Source organism: Aethalodelphis obliquidens, unplaced genomic scaffold (assembly GCF_003676395.1).
Source record: "Aethalodelphis obliquidens isolate GAN/ISIS:26980383/991018 unplaced genomic scaffold, ASM367639v1 scaffold1, whole genome shotgun sequence".
Taxonomy (NCBI): Eukaryota; Metazoa; Chordata; class Mammalia; order Artiodactyla; family Delphinidae; genus Aethalodelphis; species Aethalodelphis obliquidens.
The window spans coordinates 82,139,855-82,164,542 of record NW_020837945.1 but is presented as its reverse complement, the minus strand read 5'-3'; the positions used below and the strand labels follow the sequence as shown (position 1 = coordinate 82,164,542).

Sequence of the window (24,688 nt, the reverse complement as noted above, 5' to 3'; positions counted from 1 at the left end):
TTCCCTTTTGTGTTCTAGATTCTGTGCTCTTGTGCTTGCTTACTTCTCATCATACTGGCTTTTCTTTTTCATCATAATGTTAAGATTCTATATATGGGCCTGAGCTTATGAGTAAAGAGGTCAAATAGGCCATTTGATCAACTTTGATTCTTTGTGTCTAGGTCATCTTTCAATTTCCTTCCATTGCAAACGTGCAATGATTAAAGATTTATTAGATATAAAAATTCTGTGTTTCTTAAATACTTCAGTGTAATCACACTTAAAAATAGAGTTAAAATTTTTCTTAGAGTTTCCATAGATAATAAGATTAAAAATGATCAATTCCCTAGACTCAATTGAAGCAGAGGAATTTAAAAATTATGTAACTTAATTCCAGTATGATATCTTTCTCCCTAAGCTGGATACTCTCTTTATGCCATTTCTTTGACAATTGGTTCTATTTGCATCTAGAATCTTCTCTTCTACATTCCCAAATTTTCAAAATATTTGTGATGTTGAGATTGCTTTTAAGAATGCTCAGATTGTGCATAACACAGATACCGTCTTAAAAAAAAATGATTTACCTGGAACAAAATGTAGAGCATAAACAAAGATAAAAACTTAGAAAATATGAGAGGAGAATAGAAAAGAAGCTTCAACATATACCTGACCATTGTTCCAAAATTAAAGACTAGAGAACATGGCTAATAATTTTCCTGAATTAAAGGAAGACAGAAATTATCAGAAAGAAAACTCTTGGTGCACAACAGAACAAATCATAACAAGCCTACACCTATGAGTTTGATTATACTAAGAGTGACAGTGGCATAGCATTGCATACTGCACTGAGCGTCTCACATAGGAGTTCTGCTTCTAGCAATGGCAATGAGGACAGCTGGGAAATCTGGATAATTTGTTAACAAAATTTATATGAAAGCGTCAGAGAGCTACCAAGGGGATGAGGATCTGTGGTACCAAGATCCAGGCAGAGGAGAGAGGCACAGAAGCTGGCTCTTCCTGTTGAGATAATTGCCAACTCTGAAAAATGGCAGCTGAGGGGTTGAGAAGCTGAGCAAAACTTTAGAGCAATTCGTGATGTTGCTGCAGTTGAGTTCAAGGATCACACAAAAAGAGGGGCGCTGAATACTCCAGGCTTTTGATTGAGCTGTGAAGAGCTACACCCTAAGAATAATGCTGAATTAGAACACATGTAGGTTCATCATGGTTAAACTGCTGAAAACTAAAGACAAAAAAACTTTAATGTCATTATGAAAGAAAAAAAACCCTTCAAAATGGTAACAATTAACCTTACAGCTTACTTCTAAACAGAAATAATGGAACCAAAGACAACAGAATTGTGAAAGGACAGAAAGAAAACATCTATTAATATAGAATTCTATATACAACAAAAATACCTTTTGAAAATGATATAGAAATATATTCTAAGAAACATAAACTGAGAGAATTCATCATTAGCAGACCTGCACTAAAAAAATAACAAAAGTTGTTCTTTAGATAAAAGGAAAATGATTGAGATGGAAAAGCTAATATGTGGGTAAGTGAATATAGAATATAATCAATATGTGTGAGGATTGAATAAAACATGAAGAAAAATGAAGAGAAAAATATATGAAAACAATACTACATAATTGGAGAAAAGGGTAAATAAGGTTAAAATGTTCTAAAGTCCTTGCACTGTCTAGAAGGTGGTAAATTTATTAATTTATATTATAATTTAATAATTTGAAGACGCAGATTGTAATCTCTAAACCCATACTTAGTATATAATAGTAAAAACATATATAACTAACAAGGTAATAAATGGTGTCATGATTAAAAATACAATTTAAAAAAGTCAAAAGGAGCAAAAGGAATTAAGAATAGTTAAGACAAGGAGAAAAAATAAATGATAAATTTAAAAATATATCAGTAATTACATTAAATAACAAACAACTAAAACAAACAAACAAAACATAATCTAGTACTCAGCCAATTTCAAGTAACTTCTTCCACTTCTAGGGTGGTCACTTAGACACTCAGTACTGGCCTCCAGATACCTTTTATATTAATATTTTCTGATTGAGTACATTGGTTTTATAGTCAGTCCTCTTATTTTCGTATATTATACTGTCTTTTATGAGGGTTAAATTATAAACACAGTACATACTCTGAAATTAATTTTAACTCAATACCACAACCATTATTATACTATGATCACTGTTACCTCTGTATCATAAGTTATAGAATTTCATACCCAGCAGTAATATTATATTACTAGAATATATATGTATTTCTATTCATATGTAAGAATTCTTTTATAATGTAAAATCCTTTTTACTATGGCAGGAACCACACTGCTTTTTCTCTGTAGGGCATACTGATCAGTGTGTAATGGACATCTTTTTTGGTTAAAATTTGGCTTTTCTGTGAAAAGCCAAATTTTCTGTGAATCTTTTAAAATCAGAAATGATAGGAAATTCTGTTTCTGAAGATCTACCTTTATTTTCATAATTTGGTCTCTGCTCACACAATTTCATTTCAATTTGATAGTGCATATATATTTTTTCAGTACTAGAAAAAGATATAAAATATCTCAAGGGTTTTTGTAGGATATTTAATGATTTGTCATTTTGCTTATACAACAGTAGCCATAATTTCAGTTTATTTTGAAAATAGGTCCAGAGTTTACTTGAACTATAATCATAATTTTGAACATTGTTTAAAAATAAGTGCTTAAATAAATGCTATGTTATTATGTGTGAATTGTATCTCAAAGCCATTATAAAACAAAGTAGGTGCTGTATGTAGGTGATCTTGACCACTTCAAGCTTATATCACTGTAAGCAGATATCCAAAAAGAAGGCATTATTCAGATAACTTGAATTATATATAAAATCTGAACCAAAAATATTTCTCTTAAATCTAAAGTGAGCCTGAAGTGGCCTTTTGATAGCCAGAGTATTTGTTTAACCTTTTTCAACATCAGGATTATTATTTGCGAAACAGAAAGATTTTAATTATCAGCCATGGTTGAGGAACTTAATGTTTTGAGTTTTCTCATCATTTTCTTGGTAACTGCAAGTTAAAATTCTAAACATCAAAGCTAGGTGAAAAATGGGGCCATGCCTTTTTATTTTATCTAACTGCTATGTTGAGATATAATTCACGTACCATAAAATTCACCATTTTAAAGACTATGGTAGTTTTCAGTATATTCACAGAGTTTAATTAAGCCATGTCTTTTTAAAGGAAATATTTACAAACTGATACTTGTATCAGGAAACAGAGCATTTTGAACATAATTTCTTGAAGATCATTTGAACTTTTTTTTTTGAGCAGTGAAATAACTTTCATTTTGCACACAATTCAGCATCTATGATAGTAGCCAGACATGTAACAGGTTCTCAATAAATTTTAATTAAATAAGTGAAATTTGGTTAAAAAAAAAAAGTGGATTGTCTCTAAAGGTCATATTTTCCAGGTCATATGGAGCCCTTTTTTTTTTTTTTAACTTTTTATTTTATATTGGAGTTCAGGTGATTAAAAATGTTGTGTTAGTTTCAGGTGTATTTACATCTTTTCATATGTATTTACATGTATTATTCTTTTGAACTTTGTTTTTAATTTTATAAAGAGGCCAGCCGAAATCAACTTTGGATTTATTAAATCCCACTTATATGAAGTGGGGGGTTGTTTATTTGGTTCTGGTTTTATATTTAGTGTACAGGCAAGTGTTAGAATTGATGCTCTTGCTCCCTTCAGACAGTCTCTGAATTTGTAATTATCTCGTAATCAAAGCTGAGTTCTTCACATTTTCTAATTGTAAAATTGATAGTGCAAAAAGTAAATTTGGTCATTTTTTCTATCAATTTGAAGTTATGTATGATAAACTCCAAATAATGTCTTTAATATGAGTATTAATATAAAGTGAAGTTATGTAGAAGACCTTTTTGTTGGCCCTCTGTTATTCAGAATGGATTTTTCTATTATACTGGTTATAAGGAGGCTAAGCTTGAAGCGGTAAACATCAGTTTTGACATTAGCCATTCCAGGAAACAAAGTCAGCACCCTGGAGTATAATGCCTAAGTACAGAAAGAAACACAAGAGCCAAAACCTTTTTTTTTTTGTATGTACTTTTCTTTTTCCCTCCTTCTCTGTTGATCTAATAAATATTTTCCCAGAATGATGAGAACATGTCTTAAAATTTTGTTTTAGTTTTATTTTAAGGTAGAGATGCAGATAGGAGTTGCTGAGTTATATTTTTCTTGCTTCTTTATTATAGCCTCTTACTGGTTAAGAAAGAAGCATATAGTTTTGCCATTAATCTTACCCGCATTGCATGCTGTAGTTTGTCACAGGAGTGCCTTGTTTGTCAACTTTTATGCTTTCTTTACTGAATTTGTAGCTCTTTAGTTTTCCTCCCCAGAGCTTTTTATGCTGAACTGAAATATATAATTATCTTTCCTAGCATGTTGTTTTTAACAACACATTACAGGGTGCAAGGGCTAGCAAATATGACATTTTCTTTAAGTTCATAAGAGTTACTTTGTTACTCTTATTTTATCTTTCTTACAGTAAGGCTTCATTAATCTCAGTTCCTTTTGCTTGGCTAGTAATTGGTAATCACAAAAATGTAATGGACTGTCAGGCTTCCCTGGTGGCGCAGTGGTTGAGAGTCCTCCTGCCAATGCAGGGGACACGGGTTCGTGCCCTGGTCCGGGAAGATCCCACATGCCGCGGAGTGGCTGGGCCCGTGAGCCATGGCCGCTGAGCCTGTGCGTCCGGAGCCTGTGCTCCACAACGGGAGAGGCCACAACAGTGAGAGGCCCGCGTACCGCAAAAAAAAAAAAAAAAAAAAAAAAGTAAGGGACTGTTGATTTCAATGAAACTAACATGAAAAATACTCTGATAAATATAAAGCAAGGGGGAAAATGATGCAAGAATTACACTTGTGGATATGAGAAAAAAATAAATGGATATGGATTTCCCCCCAGGATATTGCAAATACTGTTTATTGAAAAGCAACATGGGGTTCTATGCAGTTGTAGCCAGTCCGTTTGTCATTGGTCCCCCTTCCAGGACTTCAGATGAGGCAAGACCCCATCCCATTGCTTTCAGAGTCTTCCTTGTCCTTTTTGTGTAACTTGTCATGAAAGATCACACCTGTGGATGAACCATCTACCACTTTTCACAATTGACATGATGCACATATATAGGGATTATACATTTAGCAAATAAATAATCAGTCAATCCTAACAGGTAAGTAGAATTAGCACAGTTTTTGTATTTGAAAAAAGAATTAAAGAATCAGTGAATGATATAAGTCAATACACTGTATAAATGGAAACATGGAAAACATTTAATTTTGCCAGTCATCAAAGAATTGAAAACAATGATGTTTAATTTATATATTAAACTATATGGGAAAAAACTAAAGACAATTGTCTGTTGAAACTGTTGAAATTATACATTACTGATGGCTGTGTAAATTGGTACTATGATGATTTTTGAAGGTAATTTAGTAATACATTTTAAGTGCCACAAAATTTTTTGTATCTTTTGACTTTAAATAAATTTCTAAAAGTAGAATGACTAAGGAATTAAGCCCCCAAATGGAAAGACTATATATGTAGATGTTCATTTTGGCCTCACTCATAATAGTGAAATAGTGGAAATAAGTGATACATTACAGGAATAGTTAAATAAATTCTGATGTTTCAGCATATTGAAACATTGTCTTTAGACAAAATAGTAATTTTAAAGAGTTAAGTAGCAGCTTAGGACAATGCTTATATAATATTGGGTGAAAACAAAATTCAGATTATGTCTATGGTGAATAGAACTCTAAAATTATTTCTGGACTCTTTGCAAAAGAAATACAAAATAAATAAAACACAGTTATTTAGTGTGGTAGCATTTGATTAATTACAGTTTTTTTTGTTTCTGCAATAAAATAGTTTTCAGACATATTTTTAAAACATTGAACATTTTCTTCTTCCTCTCCCATCAATAATCACTACCTAAACCCTTTGGGAAGCAAGGGGCAAGAACTAGATAAAGAAGCAGATTGGCCTTGCAGATCAGATGGGAGTATTTAGATACCAGGAAAGAGGAAAGGATAAATTGTGAATAGTCCATTTAATTTTTTTTTTTACTTCATCATAGTCTCCGTACTACCTGCTCCCATATCAATGTTGTCTTTAAGCAGCAGTGTGCCATAATGGATTCAGCACAGGGTTTAGGTCAGAAGGCTGATGCAAATTCTGAATCTATCACTTGTTAGCTAACTGATTTTCAGCAAATAATTTAACTTATTCAACATTTTTTATTTGTAAAAAGTATTGGGTGAATTGAGATAGTATATATAAGAGATTTTTCAAAATATAAAGCTCTTTGCAAATATTGTTACTATTTTTAATAAACTTGCACATAAGTTGAAATAGGAAAAAGATGAGATATACTTAGTAGACTGAATTTAATCGGTGTTTGGAATGTTCCTAAAAGTATTTTTCCCCGTTCGTTGCAGGGATCTTTTATTTAGCCAGGTGTATGACAAATTAAGTGAGAATTCAGTGGCCAAAGGAGTGTTTTTGGAGTGCCTTGAACCATATATTTTAAGTGATAAATTGGTGGGGATCACACCCCAGGTAATGAAAGACTTGATTGTTCATTTCCAAGATAAAAAATTGATGGAAAATGTGGAAGCCCTCATTGTACATATGGATATCACCAGCCTAGATATTCAGCAGGTGAGTTTATAGGCAGTCTACTAATTTATGGAATAAACATCATTCCTTTATTGAATATATTTATCTGACTCATTGGGCCTTACTTTGTCTTTCATCAACCCTAATTATTTTTTAGCACTTTTTGGTAAGAGGTCTCATAAACTTATATTTGTCAATATATTTCTTAGGAGTGCTCTTTACTTAAAGCTAGATTAGGAACTCCTGCAAGCCAGTAGTCTTCAGTTTCCTTGACATCCCACAGAGCTCTTAGCATAGGGTTTATATTTGGTAGTTGCTCAGCAAATGCTTATTGACCTATCCTTCTTCACCAGTTTGTTTGTTCACTACTACAATTTTCATCCTGCAAGTGAATTTCAACTATAAGCACTTCCACTTGAAAAATAGAATATTTTTACTTTTAAGTGTATGATGCCATTTTTTTTGAAAAGCTAGTTTATATGTTCAGAGTTGATAACTTTCATACATTAAGTTTTGAAATGCAGAGCATAGTATAAGAAGCAAACTTTAGGACATCTTAGCATGATCAGCCAGCTCATTGATAATATACCTCCAGTATATCTGAGGTCTCCACAATAAGTTTTAAGTCCTTAATTGAGGAGCAATATGTATCTGACCTAAGACACTTCACTCTTAAGTCTTCATTTAACTCTTCAGTCCTAATGCTGAGCAAAGGCACAAAGGTACCAAGGTGCTGAGCCCTATTGAACTGAAGTACGGTGGCTTACAAACTTAGAAGGACCGTTTTTTGTTTGTTTGTTTTTAATGTGCACAATCACATGGGAATGAAGGGTTTGGAAAATGTTTATTGTTTTCTTCATGGAAGCTCTTTATGAATGGCTGTAAGTTTGCAAAGGCCAGGTCCTCTTTACATATGCCTTTCTGTCATGTGGGTAATTTGGCGTAATCTTCATGTCTGACAATAGGTCTGATGATGTGAGAGCATGTTATCAGTCTAGCTTTATTTACCTATCACTGATATAAGAGAAATTTATAATTTCTTCTCCTTCCAACATTTTTAGCTTTTTCTCCAACACTAGGTAAATATTCTCTGCTCTTTTTCATGTTAAAACAACAGTTTAAACCAATCTCCCCATCAGATTCCCTTCTCTCCGTATCAAGCCTTCTCCTCCTTCCCCTTTGGCTACTGCCATATCACATTTCCCACTTGCAGCCAGATCCCTCCCTCCCTCCCTCCCTCCCTCCTTTCTTCCTTCTTTCCTTCCTCCACCCCTTTCCCTCTTTCTTTACCACATTTCTTGAAAGCATTCTCTAGGTTGCTTCTTCCATTTCATTCACATCCTAATAATTCTTCAGCTTTACTTTCACTAGAGTCTGTAATGACCTCCAATGCTTTAGTGACCCTGGTGGACAAGGCTTATCATTAGCAAAAAAAAGTTTGACAATAAACAGACAAACAAGTAAAGAAGCCAGAAATATCGAAAACAAGTATGTTAAAAGTCAAACAGGCAGTATGATAAAGAGAGAATGAGAGGCTATCTTAGATGGGTCAGTTATAGAAAACCAAGAAAGTAACACTGAGTCTGATCAAATCTGGAATCTGAATGACAAGAAGGAATCAGTAGTGCAAAAATCTTGGAGGAGAAGATTGTTACAGGTAAAAACAACAGCTAATGCAAAAAAAAAAAAAAAGAAGATATGTGTTGGGTGCTAAAAGTTACAGATAAAAGGCAAACAGAGCTTGGTTGAAAGAGAGAGGTAGCCCTTTCAGGGCAAGGTACAGATTTTTCCTTTTTATTCTGAGTGCTATGGGAAATCATTAAAAGGTTTTAAGTGAGATCACTCTGATTTGCCTATAGATAACAGAATGAGGGGTGGGGGCCAAGTACAGAAGAAGCAAGGAGATTGGTTAAGAGCTGGTCCAGGAGGTAGTCCTGGCCAGAGATGATAATGGTGAGATGGAGGGAGATGGCCTGACTTTGGATACATTTTGGAGGTAGAACTGATTTGCTGATGAATTGGACCTAAAGGTGTGGAAAGAGAGAATTTAAGGCTGTTGCCTAATTTTTTGGCTTGAAAAACAAGGTGGATAGTGATTCCTTTAAGAAGATTGGAAGACTGGGGTAGGTCTAAGTTTGGGAGACAAAGTCAGGAGTTGTATTTTGCCATTTTATTTTGATAGCTACTAGACATTAGGTGAAGATATCAAGTCAATGGTTGGATATATTGGTCAGAGGAGAGGTTAAGGCTGAAGCTGTAAAGAGATGTATGATCATGGCACTGGCTGAGAGGGCGGAAAGTGAGAAAAGAGAAGAGGTCCCAGAACATGCCGTTGTCTAGAAGGACTCTCCCATGACACCTCACTTCCATTTTCCCTCAGACTAGTAGTTTGTTTTCCCTTTGGCTATTCCTTATCATTATCCTTTGTTGACCTCTACTCTTCCACTTCGGTCTTCTCCTGTCACTCAGTAGTATAATATAGCTCTCGTAGGAACAGTATATAGGGTACTCTGTACTTAAGTCATCTCTATTCCTCATCCTTACTGCTCATTCTGCCTGCAGAGCCCCTAGTTTCCACATCGGCTTTTGGCTCACATACATGTATCCGTTAGGTCCTAACTTAAATATTGCTCCCTCAGGGATGACCTTCTGAATACTCCAGACCAAGTCAAGTTCCTTTATAGACTTACCACATTTGTAAATGAACTATCTGTGTAATTGAGTATCTTCCCCAAGTCATAATTCACGCACCATTTTGTGCCCCTTCTTTTGGTGAGTGTCCAGGATGAATGGAAGTTCCGTCAGGGTAGAGAATAGTTCTGGGTTTGTCTTACCTATCACTTTATCCCCAGTGCCTAGGAGAGGACCTGAATATAGATGTTCAGTAAATATTTGTAGAACTAGTGACCAAAGGTAAGATGGATATGGAAAGGGGGAGGATAGAGAAGAAATAAAATCAGACATTGGAGGATGTTTAAAAGTAGCTATTGTACTGTTGAAAGTAACACTGAACCTACAACAGCTCTTACCCTGGCACTGTGTTTGAGTACTTCCATTTCAGTTTTTTTCAGAGGAGGAATAAGAAAAATTAGGAAAGAGAATTTAAGATCTTCCCCATTCTTAAAGCTTTGAGGAAAGTAATTGGTGAGATTTGCTCAATTGTGTGAACCAAGCAACTTTTCCTTTTTACAGGTAGTTCTCATGTGTTGGGAAAATCGGCTATACGATGCTATGATTTATGTCTACAACAGAGGCATGAATGAATTTATTAGTCCAATGGAGGTAAGATATGTTCTAACTTATATGCATATTTAATACTGTCTATTAATGTTTTTTCCCTTCTCTCCATTTGCTTTGAATAGTTTGTTTTCATCCAATCACTTTAAAATTTCTTGTAGATTTATTAGACTTGCACCCATTGTTGTTTAGGACTTTAGATAGTCTTTAGTTTTATACCTTCTACTATTGCTTTCTTTTTTATCTGCAAAAGTAGGTATTTAAATCCCAGGGAATGATAGATAAAATTAAAAGCCCAGATAGATAAAATTAAAAGCCCATTAGACTTTAAGATTTTTTCTAAAAAATTTTGATATTATTATAGCTTTTCCAAAAGGTATAAGAAATTCATTATATATATTTACTGTATAGGGTAATGGTACTATTGAGTAATATTATTTTGTAGATATATTCTTCTAGGGGAAGGTCCTGAAAATGATGGGAGGTCATGATTTGCCAATTGCTAATTTGTTGCTTTTCCTATTTCAGAATTTTATAGCATTCATTATAATTTCTTATTCTTCTTACCATTAGAAGAGAGCATCTAAAAAGCATTTGGGCTTATTTTAAAAAGAATCAAACCCATCTTCATCGTGTTATTTCCCTTAAATTTATAGACAGAATTATGGGTTATGGATTGTGGGTGCATGTCGTGCCCTGCTAGCCCATTGCTTTATTACAGTGACTTCATTACCTGGATCAGAAGACCCAGGCTTCTCCTGAAGGCATCCACTCAACTTTTTTGCATATTTAATGGACATCCAAAACCATCTTCAGTATTAAGTCAGCAGTCATTCTATGATATTTCAGTCTTCTTTAAATATATTTAGCTTGGTAGGTGAATATCCCTCTAATTCATAACTCCTTCAGTTTTGGCTGTACTTCTTGTCTCTTGGTCATTTTCCAAATGAGCGCCACAGCCCTCCCCACTGGTTTTGATCTTGACTGTCTATTTCAGATAAGTATTTTTAACATTTGCACACCTCTTAGCTGACTCTTCAGTGAGGTCCATGACCTGCACGCATGCAAAAATGTTCTCCATCCCACTATTAAACCACAATTTGGAAGAATTAATGCAGTTTCTAGTTTCTCTCAAAATAATCTGTGAAAACAGATTCTAATCTGATGCATTCTATGTTGATGAAAATGGTTGTGGGGTTTTTGTTATTGTTGCTTTTGAAGTTTTTGTTTTGTGTGGATTTTTTATTCCTCAAAATCTGGTTTGCATTTATAGCTATGCATCTCAGATGGAACACTTTTCTATTGACGTCGCCTTGTTTTGTGTTGAGTAGTTTTCAAGTTAATGACTTTCAGCAGGAGCTTGGTATTTGTTATTAAATAGTCATTTGGAGATTTTAGCAGTGGGAAGTTAGATGCATCCTGTGATTGCTCTTTTATAATTCTCTGCCTATAAAAGAGATCACTGTTCAGTGTTTAAAGTTTAGCTATTTCAGTTTAAAGAGATTTAAACTGAAAATCACAGTGATTTACCAGTGATCCTACTAAAACAGTTCATGTCCACATTTAGTCATTTCAGTTTAAGGTCCAAATTAAAAGAATCTGAAAAAGAATAGATATATATATATATAACTAAATCTTTTTGCTGTACACCTGAAACTAACACAACATTGTAAATCAACTATACTCCAATATAAAATAAAAATTAAAAAAAAAGAGGAACTGTAGTGCCTTTTGAAATTTTCTAGATTTTCTAGAATGAAAGACAGTGTCATCATACTTGAGATGACTACCATAGATTCTGAAATCTTTAGTTCTAGTTTTGGCTGCTTCTGAGTGCCTTGTGTTGGGAGGAACAACTTTTCCTCTACCACCTGAAACCCGAATGGTGGGGAGAGAGCTGCGAATGAACTGACAACAGGAGAAAAGACAAGGTTTATTCACAGTTGTACTGGGAGCATGCAGAAATGAGTAAATCACTGAACAACCAGAGAAGTAAAGGTTTATATACCAGTTTAACGAAATTTGGGGTGTGAGGGAGGGATTTAGGTTTTCCTTGGAAAATATGAATAGTTTTATTGAGCTTTTTGTTGCTAATGCACAGCTGGCTTTGCACCACCTCCCAGTGCTAAGGGTCAGTCTTCTCCTAAATAGGAAACTCCCTCCCAGGAAGGCCAACATAGTTTTGCCATTAATCTTGTGTTTTCAGGGGCTCTGCTTACATTTAGGTGTTTGTTTCTATGGCTGCTGACTGTTCACATGTTTTCAGCTTAAAGTAATCTTACCCTTTTGGTGGGCTATTAATCCCTTGACTTGCTTACTATTTTGTAAAGAATAAAACATTTTTAGGAACGTAAGGATATCTTATATTAGAAATAATGATCTCAACAAGGACCTTCTTCTAACTGGTATTTATTAAATGGTTTCTTTCAGTGAGGAATAGAACAATAATGATTTCCCAGTGATCCTACAAAAACAGTTCATGTCCACATTAAGAGTTTTTATATTTAATCTTAATAGCAAATGACTAATTCAATCAGAGAAAGGTGATTAATAGCATAAGATTTAGATTATTTTTTAAAATATTTTTTTAAGATGATGTTGTTTTCCTATTAATTTTTATGCAGAAACTTTTCAGAGTCATTGCACCTCCTTTGAATGCAGGAAAGACGCTAACAGGTATTAATTTCATAAGCCTTAATTTTTTTCTCTTTAAAAATATTATTTAAATAACAAAATTCACCAATTTTATGCGTACAGTGTGAACTTTGATAATCGTACATGATCATGTAACCACCACCATAATCAAATTTTAGAAGGAGCAATATAGTTCCTTCACACTAAAAAGTTTGCTCCTGTCCCTTGTACTCTAACCTTTCCCCACAGTCCCATCTTCAGGCAATCACTGATCTACTTTCCTTTACTGCTATTCATGTAAGTAGAATCATACACTATGTAATCTTAATCTTGGTGTTTTATTTCTTTCACTTAGCTTAATGTTTTTTAAATTCATCCATGTCGTTGCGTATATTATTTTGTTCCCTTTAATTGCTTAATGGTATTCCATGGGTTGGATGTACTGTTATTTGTTTATCTGTTAACCAGTTGAAGGACATTCGAGTTGCTTCTGGATTGGAGTTATTATAAGTAATGCTGCTATGTTTGCGAATGAGTTTTGTTGTGTTTTTAATTAAACTTTTTATTATGAGGAAATTGTAGATTCACATGCAGCTGTATGAAATGACACAAGAGATCCAGTATACTCTTTACCCATTTTCCCTCAGTGATAACATCTTGCAAACCTAAAGCACATCCATTGATAAAGTCACGATACAGAACAGTTTCATCACCACAGGTGTCCTTATGTTGTCCTTATCCTCCATCGCTGACCCCTAGCTATGAATAAGTTTCTGTGTGGGCATATGTGTTCATTCTTCTTGGGCAACTACCTAGAATGGAATGGATGGATTGTATGGTAAATGTATGTTTTACTTTCTAAGGTACTACTATTTGGTTTTTCAAACTGGCTGTACCATTTTGCATTCCCATCAGCAATATATGAGAGTTTTGATAGCTCCATATCCTTGCAGGCACTTGGTACTGTCAATCTTTTTACATCTTTGAAAAATTTTATCCATTCTAGTGGATTTAAATTTTTATTTTCCTGGTGGTTAGTGATGTTCAGCATCTTTTCATGTGCTCTTGCCCATTCACGTATCTTTTTTGCGAATCATCTGTTTAAATCTTTTAGCACTTTTTAGAAGGGTAGGGAAGAGGTGTTATTTGACTTCATATTATTGAGTTCTAGGCAAGTGAACACCCCACCAGAGCCTGTAAGAGTTCTTTACGTAATCTGGATACAAGACATTTTAAAATATGTGTTTCGCAAAACTTTTCTCCCAGTCCATTGCTTACCGTTTTGTTTTTTTAACCATGTTTTTCAAAGAACAAAAGTTTTTAATCTTCATGAGGTCCATTTTATTTATTTTTTTTTCAGTAGTTTTAGACCTTTGATGTTCCGGTTAAGAAATCTTTGTCCAACTCAACATCATAAAGATTTTATCCTTTGTTTTCTTCTAGTTTTAACACTTGTATTTAGGTTTATAATCCATTTTGAGTTAATTTTCATATATGATGCAAGGTCAAGTTCAAGGGCTTTTCCCTGTACAGTTATCGGTTCCTTTACCGTTTTTTTGAAAAGATTATCTTGTTTCTATTGAATTACGTGTACACCTTTTTTGTAAAAAAAAATTTTTGCTAAAAATTGATTTTTGCAAAAATCAACTGACCATATAAGTATGGGTCTATTTCTGTGCTCTCTGCTATGTTCCATTGGTCTATATGTCTATACTTATGCCAATAATATACTGTCTTGGTTGTAACTTTGTAGTAAGTCTTGAAATCAGGTACCTTAATTCTTCCAACTTTTTTTTTTTTCCAAAATTGGTTTAGCTAGTCTATGTCCTTTGCCTTTCTGTATGAACTTTAAAATGAACTCAGCAGTTCTTTTTAAAAAGCTTATTTGAATTTTGTTTGGGATTGCGTTTATTCTATAGGTTAATTTGGGGAGGATTGCTGTCTTAATGCAGAGGCTTCTATGAATATGATATATTTTCCATTTATTTTGGTCTTTTAAAATCAGTTTGCTTTCTCAACTTCTGCAGAAAGACAGCTGGATTTTGATAAGGATTGCTTTGAATTGACAGATCAATTTGGGGGGTGTTGCTATCTTAGCATTATTACGTCTTCCAGTCCGTGAACACAGTATATCTTTCCATTTATTTGGTCTTGTTTAATTTCTTTCAGCAATGTTTTTGCAGTTTTCAGTGTACAAGTCATATACTTCTTTTGCTGAATCTATTCCTAGTTTATTCAGTTTGATTCTATTATAAATGGATTTTTTAAAAAAATTCCTTTTCAGAATGTTCATTGGTAGTGTATAGGAATAATTTTTTTTTTTTAATGTCCGCACCACGCAGCTTGTGGGATCTTCGTTCCCTGACCAGGGGTTTGAACCTGGGCTCCGGCAGTGAGTGCTGAGTCCTAACCACTGGAATGCCAGGGAATTCCCAATAAAATTGATTTTTATATTGATCTTGTATCCTGCATCCTTGCTGAATTCATTCATTAGTTCTAATTTTTTTAATGGATTCTTTAGAATTTTCTCATGTATAAGATCATGTCATCTGTAAATAGTGTTAGTTTTACTTCTTCCTTTCTAATCTGGATTTCTTTTATTTTTCTTCCCTAATTGGCCTGGATAGAACCTCCAATACACTGTTGAACAGAATTGGCAAGAGTGGACATCCTTATCTTTTTTCTTTTCTCCTAAGGGGAAAGCATTCAGTTTTTCACCATTAAATATGACATTAACTGTGGATTTTTCATAGATGGCTTTATTTTGAGAAAGTTGCCTTCTGTTCCTAGTTTGTTAAGTATTTTTAACATTGAAGGGTTGGATTTTATCAAATGCTTTTTTCTGCATCTATTAACATAATCTTGTTTATTTTATTGATACAGTTTATAAGCTTGATTGATTTTTGATTTCTGTTAAGTCAGTCTTACATTCTTGGAATAAACCCCGCTTGGTCACGGGGTATAATCTTTTTTATATGTTGTTGGGTTGAGTTTGCTAATATTTGTTTTGAGAATTTTTTATGGCTATCTTAATAAAGGATATTGTTCTATAGTTTTCTTTTCATATCTTTTTTTTTTTTTGGTCTTGGTATCAAATATACTTGGTATCTTGGTATACTTGCCTCATGGAATGAGTTAGGAAGTGTTCACTCTTCTGTCTTTTGGAAGAGGTTTTGAAGGATTCGTATTAATTCTTTAAATATACAGTAGAATTCATTAATGAAGCCATGTGAGCCAGGGATATTCTTTGTTTGAAGTTTTCAAATTACTAGTTCAGTCTCTGCTTGTTAAGTCTATTCAGATTATCCATTTCTTCTTGAGCCAGTTTTGGTAGTTTGCGGATTTCTAGGAATTTGTCCATTTAATCTGTTGTCTAATTTGTTGGCATATAGTGTTTATGGTATTCTCTTATAATTCCTTTTATTTTTATAAGGTCTATAGTGATGTCTCTTATTACTAATTTTCGTAATTTGAGTCTTCTCTCTTCTTTTCATGGTCTGTCTAGCTAACAGTTTGTCAATTTTATTGTTTTTTTCAAAGAACCAATTCTGATTTTATTGATATTCTTTATTTTTCTTTCCTCTTTCATTTATTTCTGCTTAGTCTTATTACTTCCTTCATCTTGCTTTGGGTTTTTTTGTTGTTGTCGTTTTTTTTAAGTTTCTTGAGGTGAAAGTCTAGATTATTGATTTGAAATCTTCCCTCTTTATTAAAATAGGTGTTTACAGCTGCAGATATCTCTCTAAGCAATACTTTAGCTGCGTCCCATAAGTTGTGGTATGTAGTGTCTTCATTTTCATTCATCTCAAAGTATTTTCTAATTTCTCTTGTGATATTGGTTATTTAGAAGTATGCTGTTTAATTCCTACATATTTGTGAATTTCTCACATTTCTTTCTGATACTGATTTCTAATTTCATTCCATTGCAGTTAGAGAACATACTTTGTATGGTTTCTGTTTTTTTTAATTTATTGAAACTTATAGCCTAATGTAAAGCCTATTCTGGAGAATATTCCAAGTGCATTTGAAAATAATGTGTTGAATGTGTTTTGTTGTTGAGTGGAATGTTCTATAGATGTCTTCTAAGTTTAGTCGGCTTATAGTTTCATTCAAAACTTCTCTTTCCTGTTCCTCTTTTGCTAATTGTTCTATCCATTATTGAAAGAGGAGTATTGAAGCATCTAAATGTTATTGTTGAAATGTCTCTTTCTCACTGTAGGTCTGTCAGCTTTTGCTTCATTTTATTTTGGGGTTTCTAATGCTCTGGCAGACAGTTTACAGTTCTGCCTTATTAGCCTTTACTTCCTGCTTATGCAAATCCTCAAAGTCATCCATAGGTTGTAGGCCTTTACAGGTCTTTCCTGCGTATGTCCACAGCCCTGTACATGCACATGTCCTTCTAGAGTTCCAGAAATATGTTGGAGCTTTTGAAAGCCCCTGCAGACCTCTCATTCTCCAGTTTTTCCTTTTAAGGTTTTTGGTGGGTCTCTAATTAGTCTCTTCTGGAGGCACTGCCTCTGGCACCTGTAAAGTTAAATAATATGCCTTGGGGATAGGGCTGTTTGCTTAGAGTAAGCTCTGAGTCAGGACAAAAAAAAAGACAAGCCCTGAGAATGGAGCTGTTGAGTGAGCTGCCACATAGGTTAGATAGTGTCAGTTCTCTTAAGGATGGGCTTTTGGGGAGCTCCAAACCCATTTTGCCCCCTGGAGTGGTTGCTAGGTTGCTGGTGTTCACAGCTACCATAGCTGCAAGGCGGTTGGTTTCAAAGCTACGGTGAAGCTGGGGGAAGGGGGATGGGACTAGGTAATGTTAAGCCACCATGAAGCTCACAGTTCTTACTGAGATTCAGGCATTTTTCTTGAATAAACATTCCGTGGATTATTGCAAGCCTTCAGTTAATTTCAAGAGTTCTGGAAAAGTTGATTTTGACGGTTTCTGCCAGTATTCTCTTTGCTTTCATGGAGGAGCAGATTATTGAAGGTTCTTCCTCCACCATCTCATAGGTCAGTCCCTCTGGGTTTTGGTTTTGTTTGGTTTGCTCTTTTTTCCTCTCTGTTCTTCTCCTTGGATGATTTCTATTGCTCTATTTTCAGGTTCATGCTTTGATGTAAACTCAGCTGTTAAATACACTCAGTGCATTTTTATCTTCCACAATCGTATTTTTCAGTTCTGTAATTTTTATTTGGTTCTTTTTTTTTATTGTTTCTGTTTCTTTCCCGCATCTCTTCATTTATCTGTTCAAATTTTCATGCATTGAAACATGTTTCATTGAGGATAAATATAATAGTTGATTTAAAATTCTTATCAGTTCTAACATTTTGTTCATTTCAGGATTGGACTTGATTTTCTTTTCTTTTAAGAAAAATATGTTTTGTTTTCTTGTTCCTTCACATGTTGGATAATTTTAGATTGTATCCTGGATATTTGGATGTTACGTTATGGAGATTCTGGGTTCTGTTATTTTTCTTCACTGAGAATTTTTTCTCTTTATTTTATCAGGTAATTTTCTTGGCTGGGCTTGAATTGCAGACTCTTTCTATTGTGGCTTTCTACTGTGTCTCCAGTCTCTTCTCAAAAGGTCCTTTGTCTTTAGCTGGTCTGCTTTGATTCTGTCCCACGTGTGTGGCTTAGGGATCAGTCAGTGATGAAGGTAGTCAAGTTTGAGGATCCTCTTTCTGGCTTTCTTTTTGCAAGATTCTGCCAGTCTGTTTACTGTTCACATGTCCTACCTTTTCTATTTCCCCAACCAGAAAAATTGCTGGTTTTCCCATGTGAGCCCCCAGCTGCTGCTGTGCTTGCCACACAGACTGCACTTAGTCAGAGGCTGAAAGCCTGTGATGGTAATTTACTTGTATACCTCCCTGTCTCCTCTCCTCTGAGCACATGAACTCCACAGCAGAGCCTGTCTGCTTCTCTTCACACTTCAGGACCTTCAGGGAGGGAACTCCAGTCGTGGTTCTGACTTTTTCTGTATGGCTGAGCTGCTTTGACTGTTGTTTGTACATGGTGGTTTAGGGATCAGTCACGGATGTGGGTAGATAGTTTGGAGATCCCCTCTTTGACTCTTTCCCTTTTGGGCTTCCCCTAGTCTCTTCCACATTCATGGTTTCCTGGCTTCACTTTTCTGCCCCTGTGCCAGAAAGATTAGGAGTTCTCCATCCCCCACCGCCTCTGTGTGAAGTTACTTGTGTGGCTGCCAGTCTGTCCTCTTCCCAGTGAGTGTGAACTCCCTGCCAGACTTGTCTACTTCTATTCCCTCTTCAGTAGTTTCAGGTAGCGTTTCGTATTATATCCAGGTTTTGTAGGGTTTTTTTCTGTAAGGACAGGAGCACGGAGGATAATTTGGTAGAGTCTTAGTCCCTCTTTAGTCTTAGTCCGTTTTCAGTTGCCCGGAAACTAATCCTTTTGAAACAAACTTGAAAATTGTCTTCCACATAATATATGTAGCAGAAGTTAAAGTAGACTATTAAGAACTCCAACCAACAAGGACCTACTTTAAAAAAAAAAAAAGACTATTAAGAATTCCAAATGGAGTGGATGAGCTTTTGCAACAGAAAATTGTCTAAAAAAAGATTTTGGGGAGAGAAAAGTAGAAAGGGGGTCAGGAAAATTAAATACTGTGTCAATTCAGTATATATTTACCAAGCATTTCCATGTTCCAGATGCTGTGCTGGATGCTAGGAACACAGAGATAGACAGACTCCATGCCCTTGAACTCATAGTAATGGAATAATGGAGATGGATATGTTAAACAAGTAAATTTAACTCTCTCTAGGAATATCGTGAGCTAGATGCATCCTATCTGAGATTTCTAGCAATAAAGGTTTATCTAATTAGCCAATAAACATGAACGTGTTATATCTGTAAAGTGACTGCTACCATGTACCATGCTAATTGAGTTGGATCAAGTAACATTTGGGACTTTTGGTTTTTGGTCTGGCAGAGAAAGAATTTAGATGTCACCACTCTGTCCTACCAACAAGTAAAAAGCTCAACAAACTGAAAAATCAACAATTCTTCTTAGATCTGCCAGAGAAGTAAGGTCACAGGCCAAACCATTGCACCAAAAACTAGAGAGACAGGCAGATGCAGAGAATCACAACTGACAGGATCAGACATCTCTGCAGGAACCAGTGCTAGGGTAGGAAAATCTGAACTGCAATTGATGGTTTGTTGCAGGCTCAATGTGAACAAGTCTGAAATTTAAAAACTCCAGGAGGACCCAGTCATAGGGAAGCCTCCACACTTTTGTGAAATTTACCTCCAGGACTGCTACTGGGTTCTCACAGTGATCATCAGAGAAAAATCCCTTGTGCTTCTGCAGGGGGATGGGGGAAAGGAACCATTTTGAAATATGTCAGAGTATTCTGTGTTTCTTAACTAAAGCCGGCCTTCAGGAAACACTATTTTGCTGAAGCTTGACCTGCTGTGGGTTTATCAGAGCTGAACTTACCTGGGAGAAGGAAAATACCCAACTCCAGCACCTTCAACCCATTCTGTCCACCTAAGGGGGAAAAAAACTGAGAAGCAGGGTCACAGGTTTACCAAAAGACTGAGACCTAATCAAGACTATAGAACACTTCCCTCTCTTCACACCTTACTACCACATTACTAAAGATATATTTACTGTAGTGCCTTTTACCCAGTGCATCATGTGTGCCTTTCAAAAATTACAAGGCAAATTAAAAGGCAAAAAAGTTGAAGAGTTTGAAGTTTGCAGAGACAGAACAAACATCAAAACTAGACTTAGATGTGGCAGGAGTATTGGAATTATTAGACCAGGAATTAAAAAAAATACTATGATTAATATATTAAGGGATTTAATGGAAAAAGTAGACAACATGCAAGAACAGGTGGATAATATAAGCAGAGAGATGGAAATTCTAAGAAAGAATCAAAAATAAATGTTAAACATCAAAAACAATGTAGCAGAAGTGAAGAATGCCTTTGATGGTCTTATTAGTAGACTAGACATACATCTGGGGAAAGAATCTCTGAGCTTGGGGATATAGCATTAGAAAGTTCTAGAACTGAAAAGCAAAGAGAAGAATACTGAAAAAAAAAGTAGAACAGAATATCCAAGAACTATAGGACAATTACAAAATGTGTAACATACACGTAATGGGAATATCAGAAGGAGAAGAAAGGGAGAAAGGAACAGAAGCAATATTTGAAACAATAATGACTGAGGATTTCCCCAGATTAATGTCAGACACCAAACCATAGATCCAGGAAGCTTAGAGTACACCAAGCAGGATAAATAGGAAAAAAAAAAAGAGAGAGAGAGAAAACAAAACAAAAAACCCTACAAGTAGGCATGTATTCAAACAGCAGAAAATAAAAGGTAAAGAGAGAATAAAATATTTAAGGTTTTGAGAGAAAAACCCACCAACATAGAATTTTGTACCCTGAGGAATTCTTCAAAAGCAGAAGAGAAATAAAGACTTTCTCAGACAAACAAAAATTGAGGGAATTTGTTACCAATAGAAATGTCTTGTAAGAAATGTTAAAAGAAGTTCTTTAGAGAGAAAGAAAATAATATAGATAAGAAATCTGGATCCAAGAAGGGAGGAGCATCAGAGAATGATTAGTAAAGGTAGAATAAAAACTTACATTTTTCTTACTCTTAATTGAGCCATCAGATAACACTTTATTCAAAATAATAATAGCAATAGTGTATTTGATATTATATGCATGTGTGTGTATGCTTATGTATAAATGAAATGAATGACAGCAAGGATACAGTTATAGGAGGGAGGAATTAGGACTATTTTGTTATTATAAGGTCCTTGTACTACCCATGAAGCAGTATAGTGCTATTTTGAAGTAGGTTTGGATTAGTTGTAAATGTATGCTGCAAACTTGAGGGCAACAACTAAAAATAGACACATAATAGATGTAATATGAAAGGGGAGAAAATGGAGTCATATAAAATACTCAGTTAAGACTACAAAAGGCAGAAAAAGTTGGAATAAAGAACAAAATTTGGAATAAAGAACAAGAAATAGAAAACAGTAACAATATGGTAGATATTAATCCAACTATGTTAATAATCATTTTAAATATCAGTAGTCTATACCAATTAAAAGAGATAGTTAAAATGGATTAAAAAACAAGAACCAACTAAGTGTTGGGTATAAGAAACCCATTTTAAATATGAAGACACATTAAGTAAAGAAATGGAGAAAGGTGTACTATAATAATACTACTCAAAAGAAAGCTGGAGTAGCTGTATTAATTTCAGACACAGCCAACTTCAGAGCAAAGAAAATTATCAAGGATAAAGAGAGGCATTACACAATACTCCAAGAAGACGTAATGATCCTTAATCTGTGTGCACCTAACAACAGTGTCAAAATACACGAGGCAAAAACTGATAGAATAGCAAGGAGAAATAGGTAAATCCACTGTTATAGTTGGAGACTTTTAACACCCCTCTGTCAGAAATGGACAGATCCTGCAGGCAGAAAATCAGTAAGGACATAGTTGAGCTGAAGTTATGAACTAAGCACCATCATTCAGCTGGATACTACTGGTATCTATAGGCTCCTTTATCCAACAGTAACACATTACACATTCTTCTCAAGCTCACATGAATCATTCACCAAGATAGACCATGTTCTGGGTCATAAAACACACCTCAACAAACTTAAGAGAATAGAAATCATATAATGCTTGCTCTCAGACCACAGTGGAACTAAACTAGAAAATACTAGGAGAAAGAAAGCTGGAAAGTTCCCAAATACTTGGAAATTAAACAACATATTTCTAAGTAATAATGGACAAAGGAGAAATCTCAAGAGAAATTTAAGAGTAATTTGAACTAAATGAAAATGCTTACAAAAATTTGTGAGATGCAGCAAAAGCAGTGCTTGGAGGGAAATTTATAACATTGAATTCATATAGCAGAAAAGAAAAAGATCTAAAATCAATACTCTAAGCTTCTACCTTAGGAATTTGGAAAAAGAAGAACAAATTAAATCCAAAGTGAGCAGAAGAAAAGAAAAGAAAAATTAGAGCAGAAATTAATAAGATTGAAAACAGGAAATCAGTTGAGGAAATTGTTGATTTGGGGGGATTTGGTTAAAACCAAAAGCTGTTTCTTTGAAAAGATCAATAAAATCTATAAGCCTCCAGTCAGGCTAACTTAGATAAAAAGGAGAGAAGACACAAATTACTAATATCAAAAATGAAAGAGGGGACAACTGTACAGATCCCATGGGCATTAAAAGGATAATAAAAGAATATTATGAACAATTCTGTGCTCATAAATTTGATAACCTGGATGCAACAGGCCATTTTTTTTTCTTTTTTTTTTTTTTTTTTGCGGTACGCGGGCCTCTCACTCTTGTGGCCTCTCCCATTGCGGAGCACAGGCTCGGACGCGCAGGCTCAGCGGCCATGGCTCACGGGCCCAGCCGCTCCGCATCATGTGGGATCTTCCCGGACCGGGGCACAAACCCGTGTCCCCTGCATCGGCAGGCGGACTCTCAACCACTGCGCCACCAGGGAAGCCCCCCAGGCCAGTTTTTTGAGATATAAAATTTGCCAAAACTCACACAAGAAGAAACAGACAATCTGAATAAGCCTGTATCTATTAAAGAAATTGAACCAGTAATTAATAACCTTCTAAAACAGAAAGCACCAGGCCCAGATGTGTTTCACTGGTGAATTTTACCAACCATTTAAGGGAGAAATTATGCCAGTTCTCTACAATCTCTTCAGAAGACAGAGCTCAGGGAATACTTTCTAATGTTTTCTATGAGGCCTGCATTACCCTAATACCAAAATCAAAGACATTACAAGGAAAGAAAACTTACAGACCAGTATCTGTCATGAACATAGATGCAAAAATTCTCAACAAAATATTAGCAAATTGAATCCAACAAGCTATAAAAAGAATTATACACCACAACTGAGATTTTATACCAGGTATGCAAGGCTGCTTCAACATTTGAAAATTAATGTATTCCATCACATCAGTAGGCTAGAGAAGAAAAATCACATGATCATATATCAGTAGATGCCGAAAAAGCATTTAACAAAGTCCAATTCCCATTCATGATAAAAACTCTCAGCAAATTGGGAATAGAGGAAAACTTCCTCAACTCGATAAAGAAACTGTACAGAAACCCTACAGCTAATGTCATACTTATTGATGAGAAACAATGGTGGGAAACAGGGCAAGGATGTCCTCTTCTTACCACTGCTTTTCAACATCATACTGAATGTCCTAGCTAATGCAAAAAGACAAGAAAAGCAAATAAAAGGTATAACGATTTGGGAGGAGAAATAAAACTGTTTACAGGTGACATGATCATTTATGTAGAAAGTCTGAAAGAACTGACCCCAAAACTCCTGGAACTAATAAACAGTTGTTGCAAGTTTGCACATACAAAGTTAATATACAGAAGGCAGTCACTTTACTGTATACCTGCAGTGAACAAGTGGAATTTGAAATTAAAAACACATTACCATTTATATTAGCACCCTAAAAAAATGAGATACTTATGTATAAATCTGACAAAGTTTGTACAAGTTCTGTATGAGGAAAACTACAAAACTCTGATGAAAGATATCAAAGAACTAAGTAAATGGAGAGATGTTCTGTGTTCATGGATAGGAGGACTCAATACTGTCAAGATGTCATTTTGTCCCAAGTTGATCTACAGATTCAGTGCAATCCCAGTCAAAATCCCAGCAAGTTATTTTTTTTTTGGATATTAACAAACTGATTCTGAAATTTATATGGAGAAGCGAAAGACCCAGAATAGCTAAGGCAGTATTTAGACAGAAGAACAAAGTTGGAGGACTAACACTACCTGACTTCAAGACTTAATATAAACCTACTATAATCAAGACAGTGTGGTATTGGCAAAAGAATAAAAAAAAAAAAAGATTGGTAGAACAAAATAGCTCTGAAATAGACTCTCAAACATAGACAACTGATCTTTGAAGAAGCAAAGGCAATACATTTGTGTAAAGATAGTCTTTTCAACAAATGGTGCTGGAACATCCGGACATCCACACGCAAAGAAGTTGACTCTAGACACAGACCTTACACTCCTCACAAAAATTAACTCAAAGCACATCATAGACCTAATTGGAAAATGCAAAACTATAAAATAT

The 24,688-nt window shown here is 34.8% G+C and overlaps 1 protein-coding gene across 2 annotated transcripts in view; it reads left to right on the top strand.

The window, feature by feature from the left end:
* The window catches only part of VPS8 (VPS8 subunit of CORVET complex), a 298,981-nt gene that overhangs the window by 107,573 nt on the left and 166,720 nt on the right, over positions 1-24,688 (top strand). For both annotated transcript variants that reach the window (XM_027109813.1, XM_027109805.1), the window contains 3 exons: positions 6,507-6,729; positions 9,880-9,969; positions 12,549-12,600. In XM_027109813.1, coding sequence (XP_026965614.1) covers positions 6,507-6,729; positions 9,880-9,969; positions 12,549-12,600 — 365 coding nt within the window. The remainder of the gene's footprint in view (positions 1-6,506; positions 6,730-9,879; positions 9,970-12,548; positions 12,601-24,688) is intronic.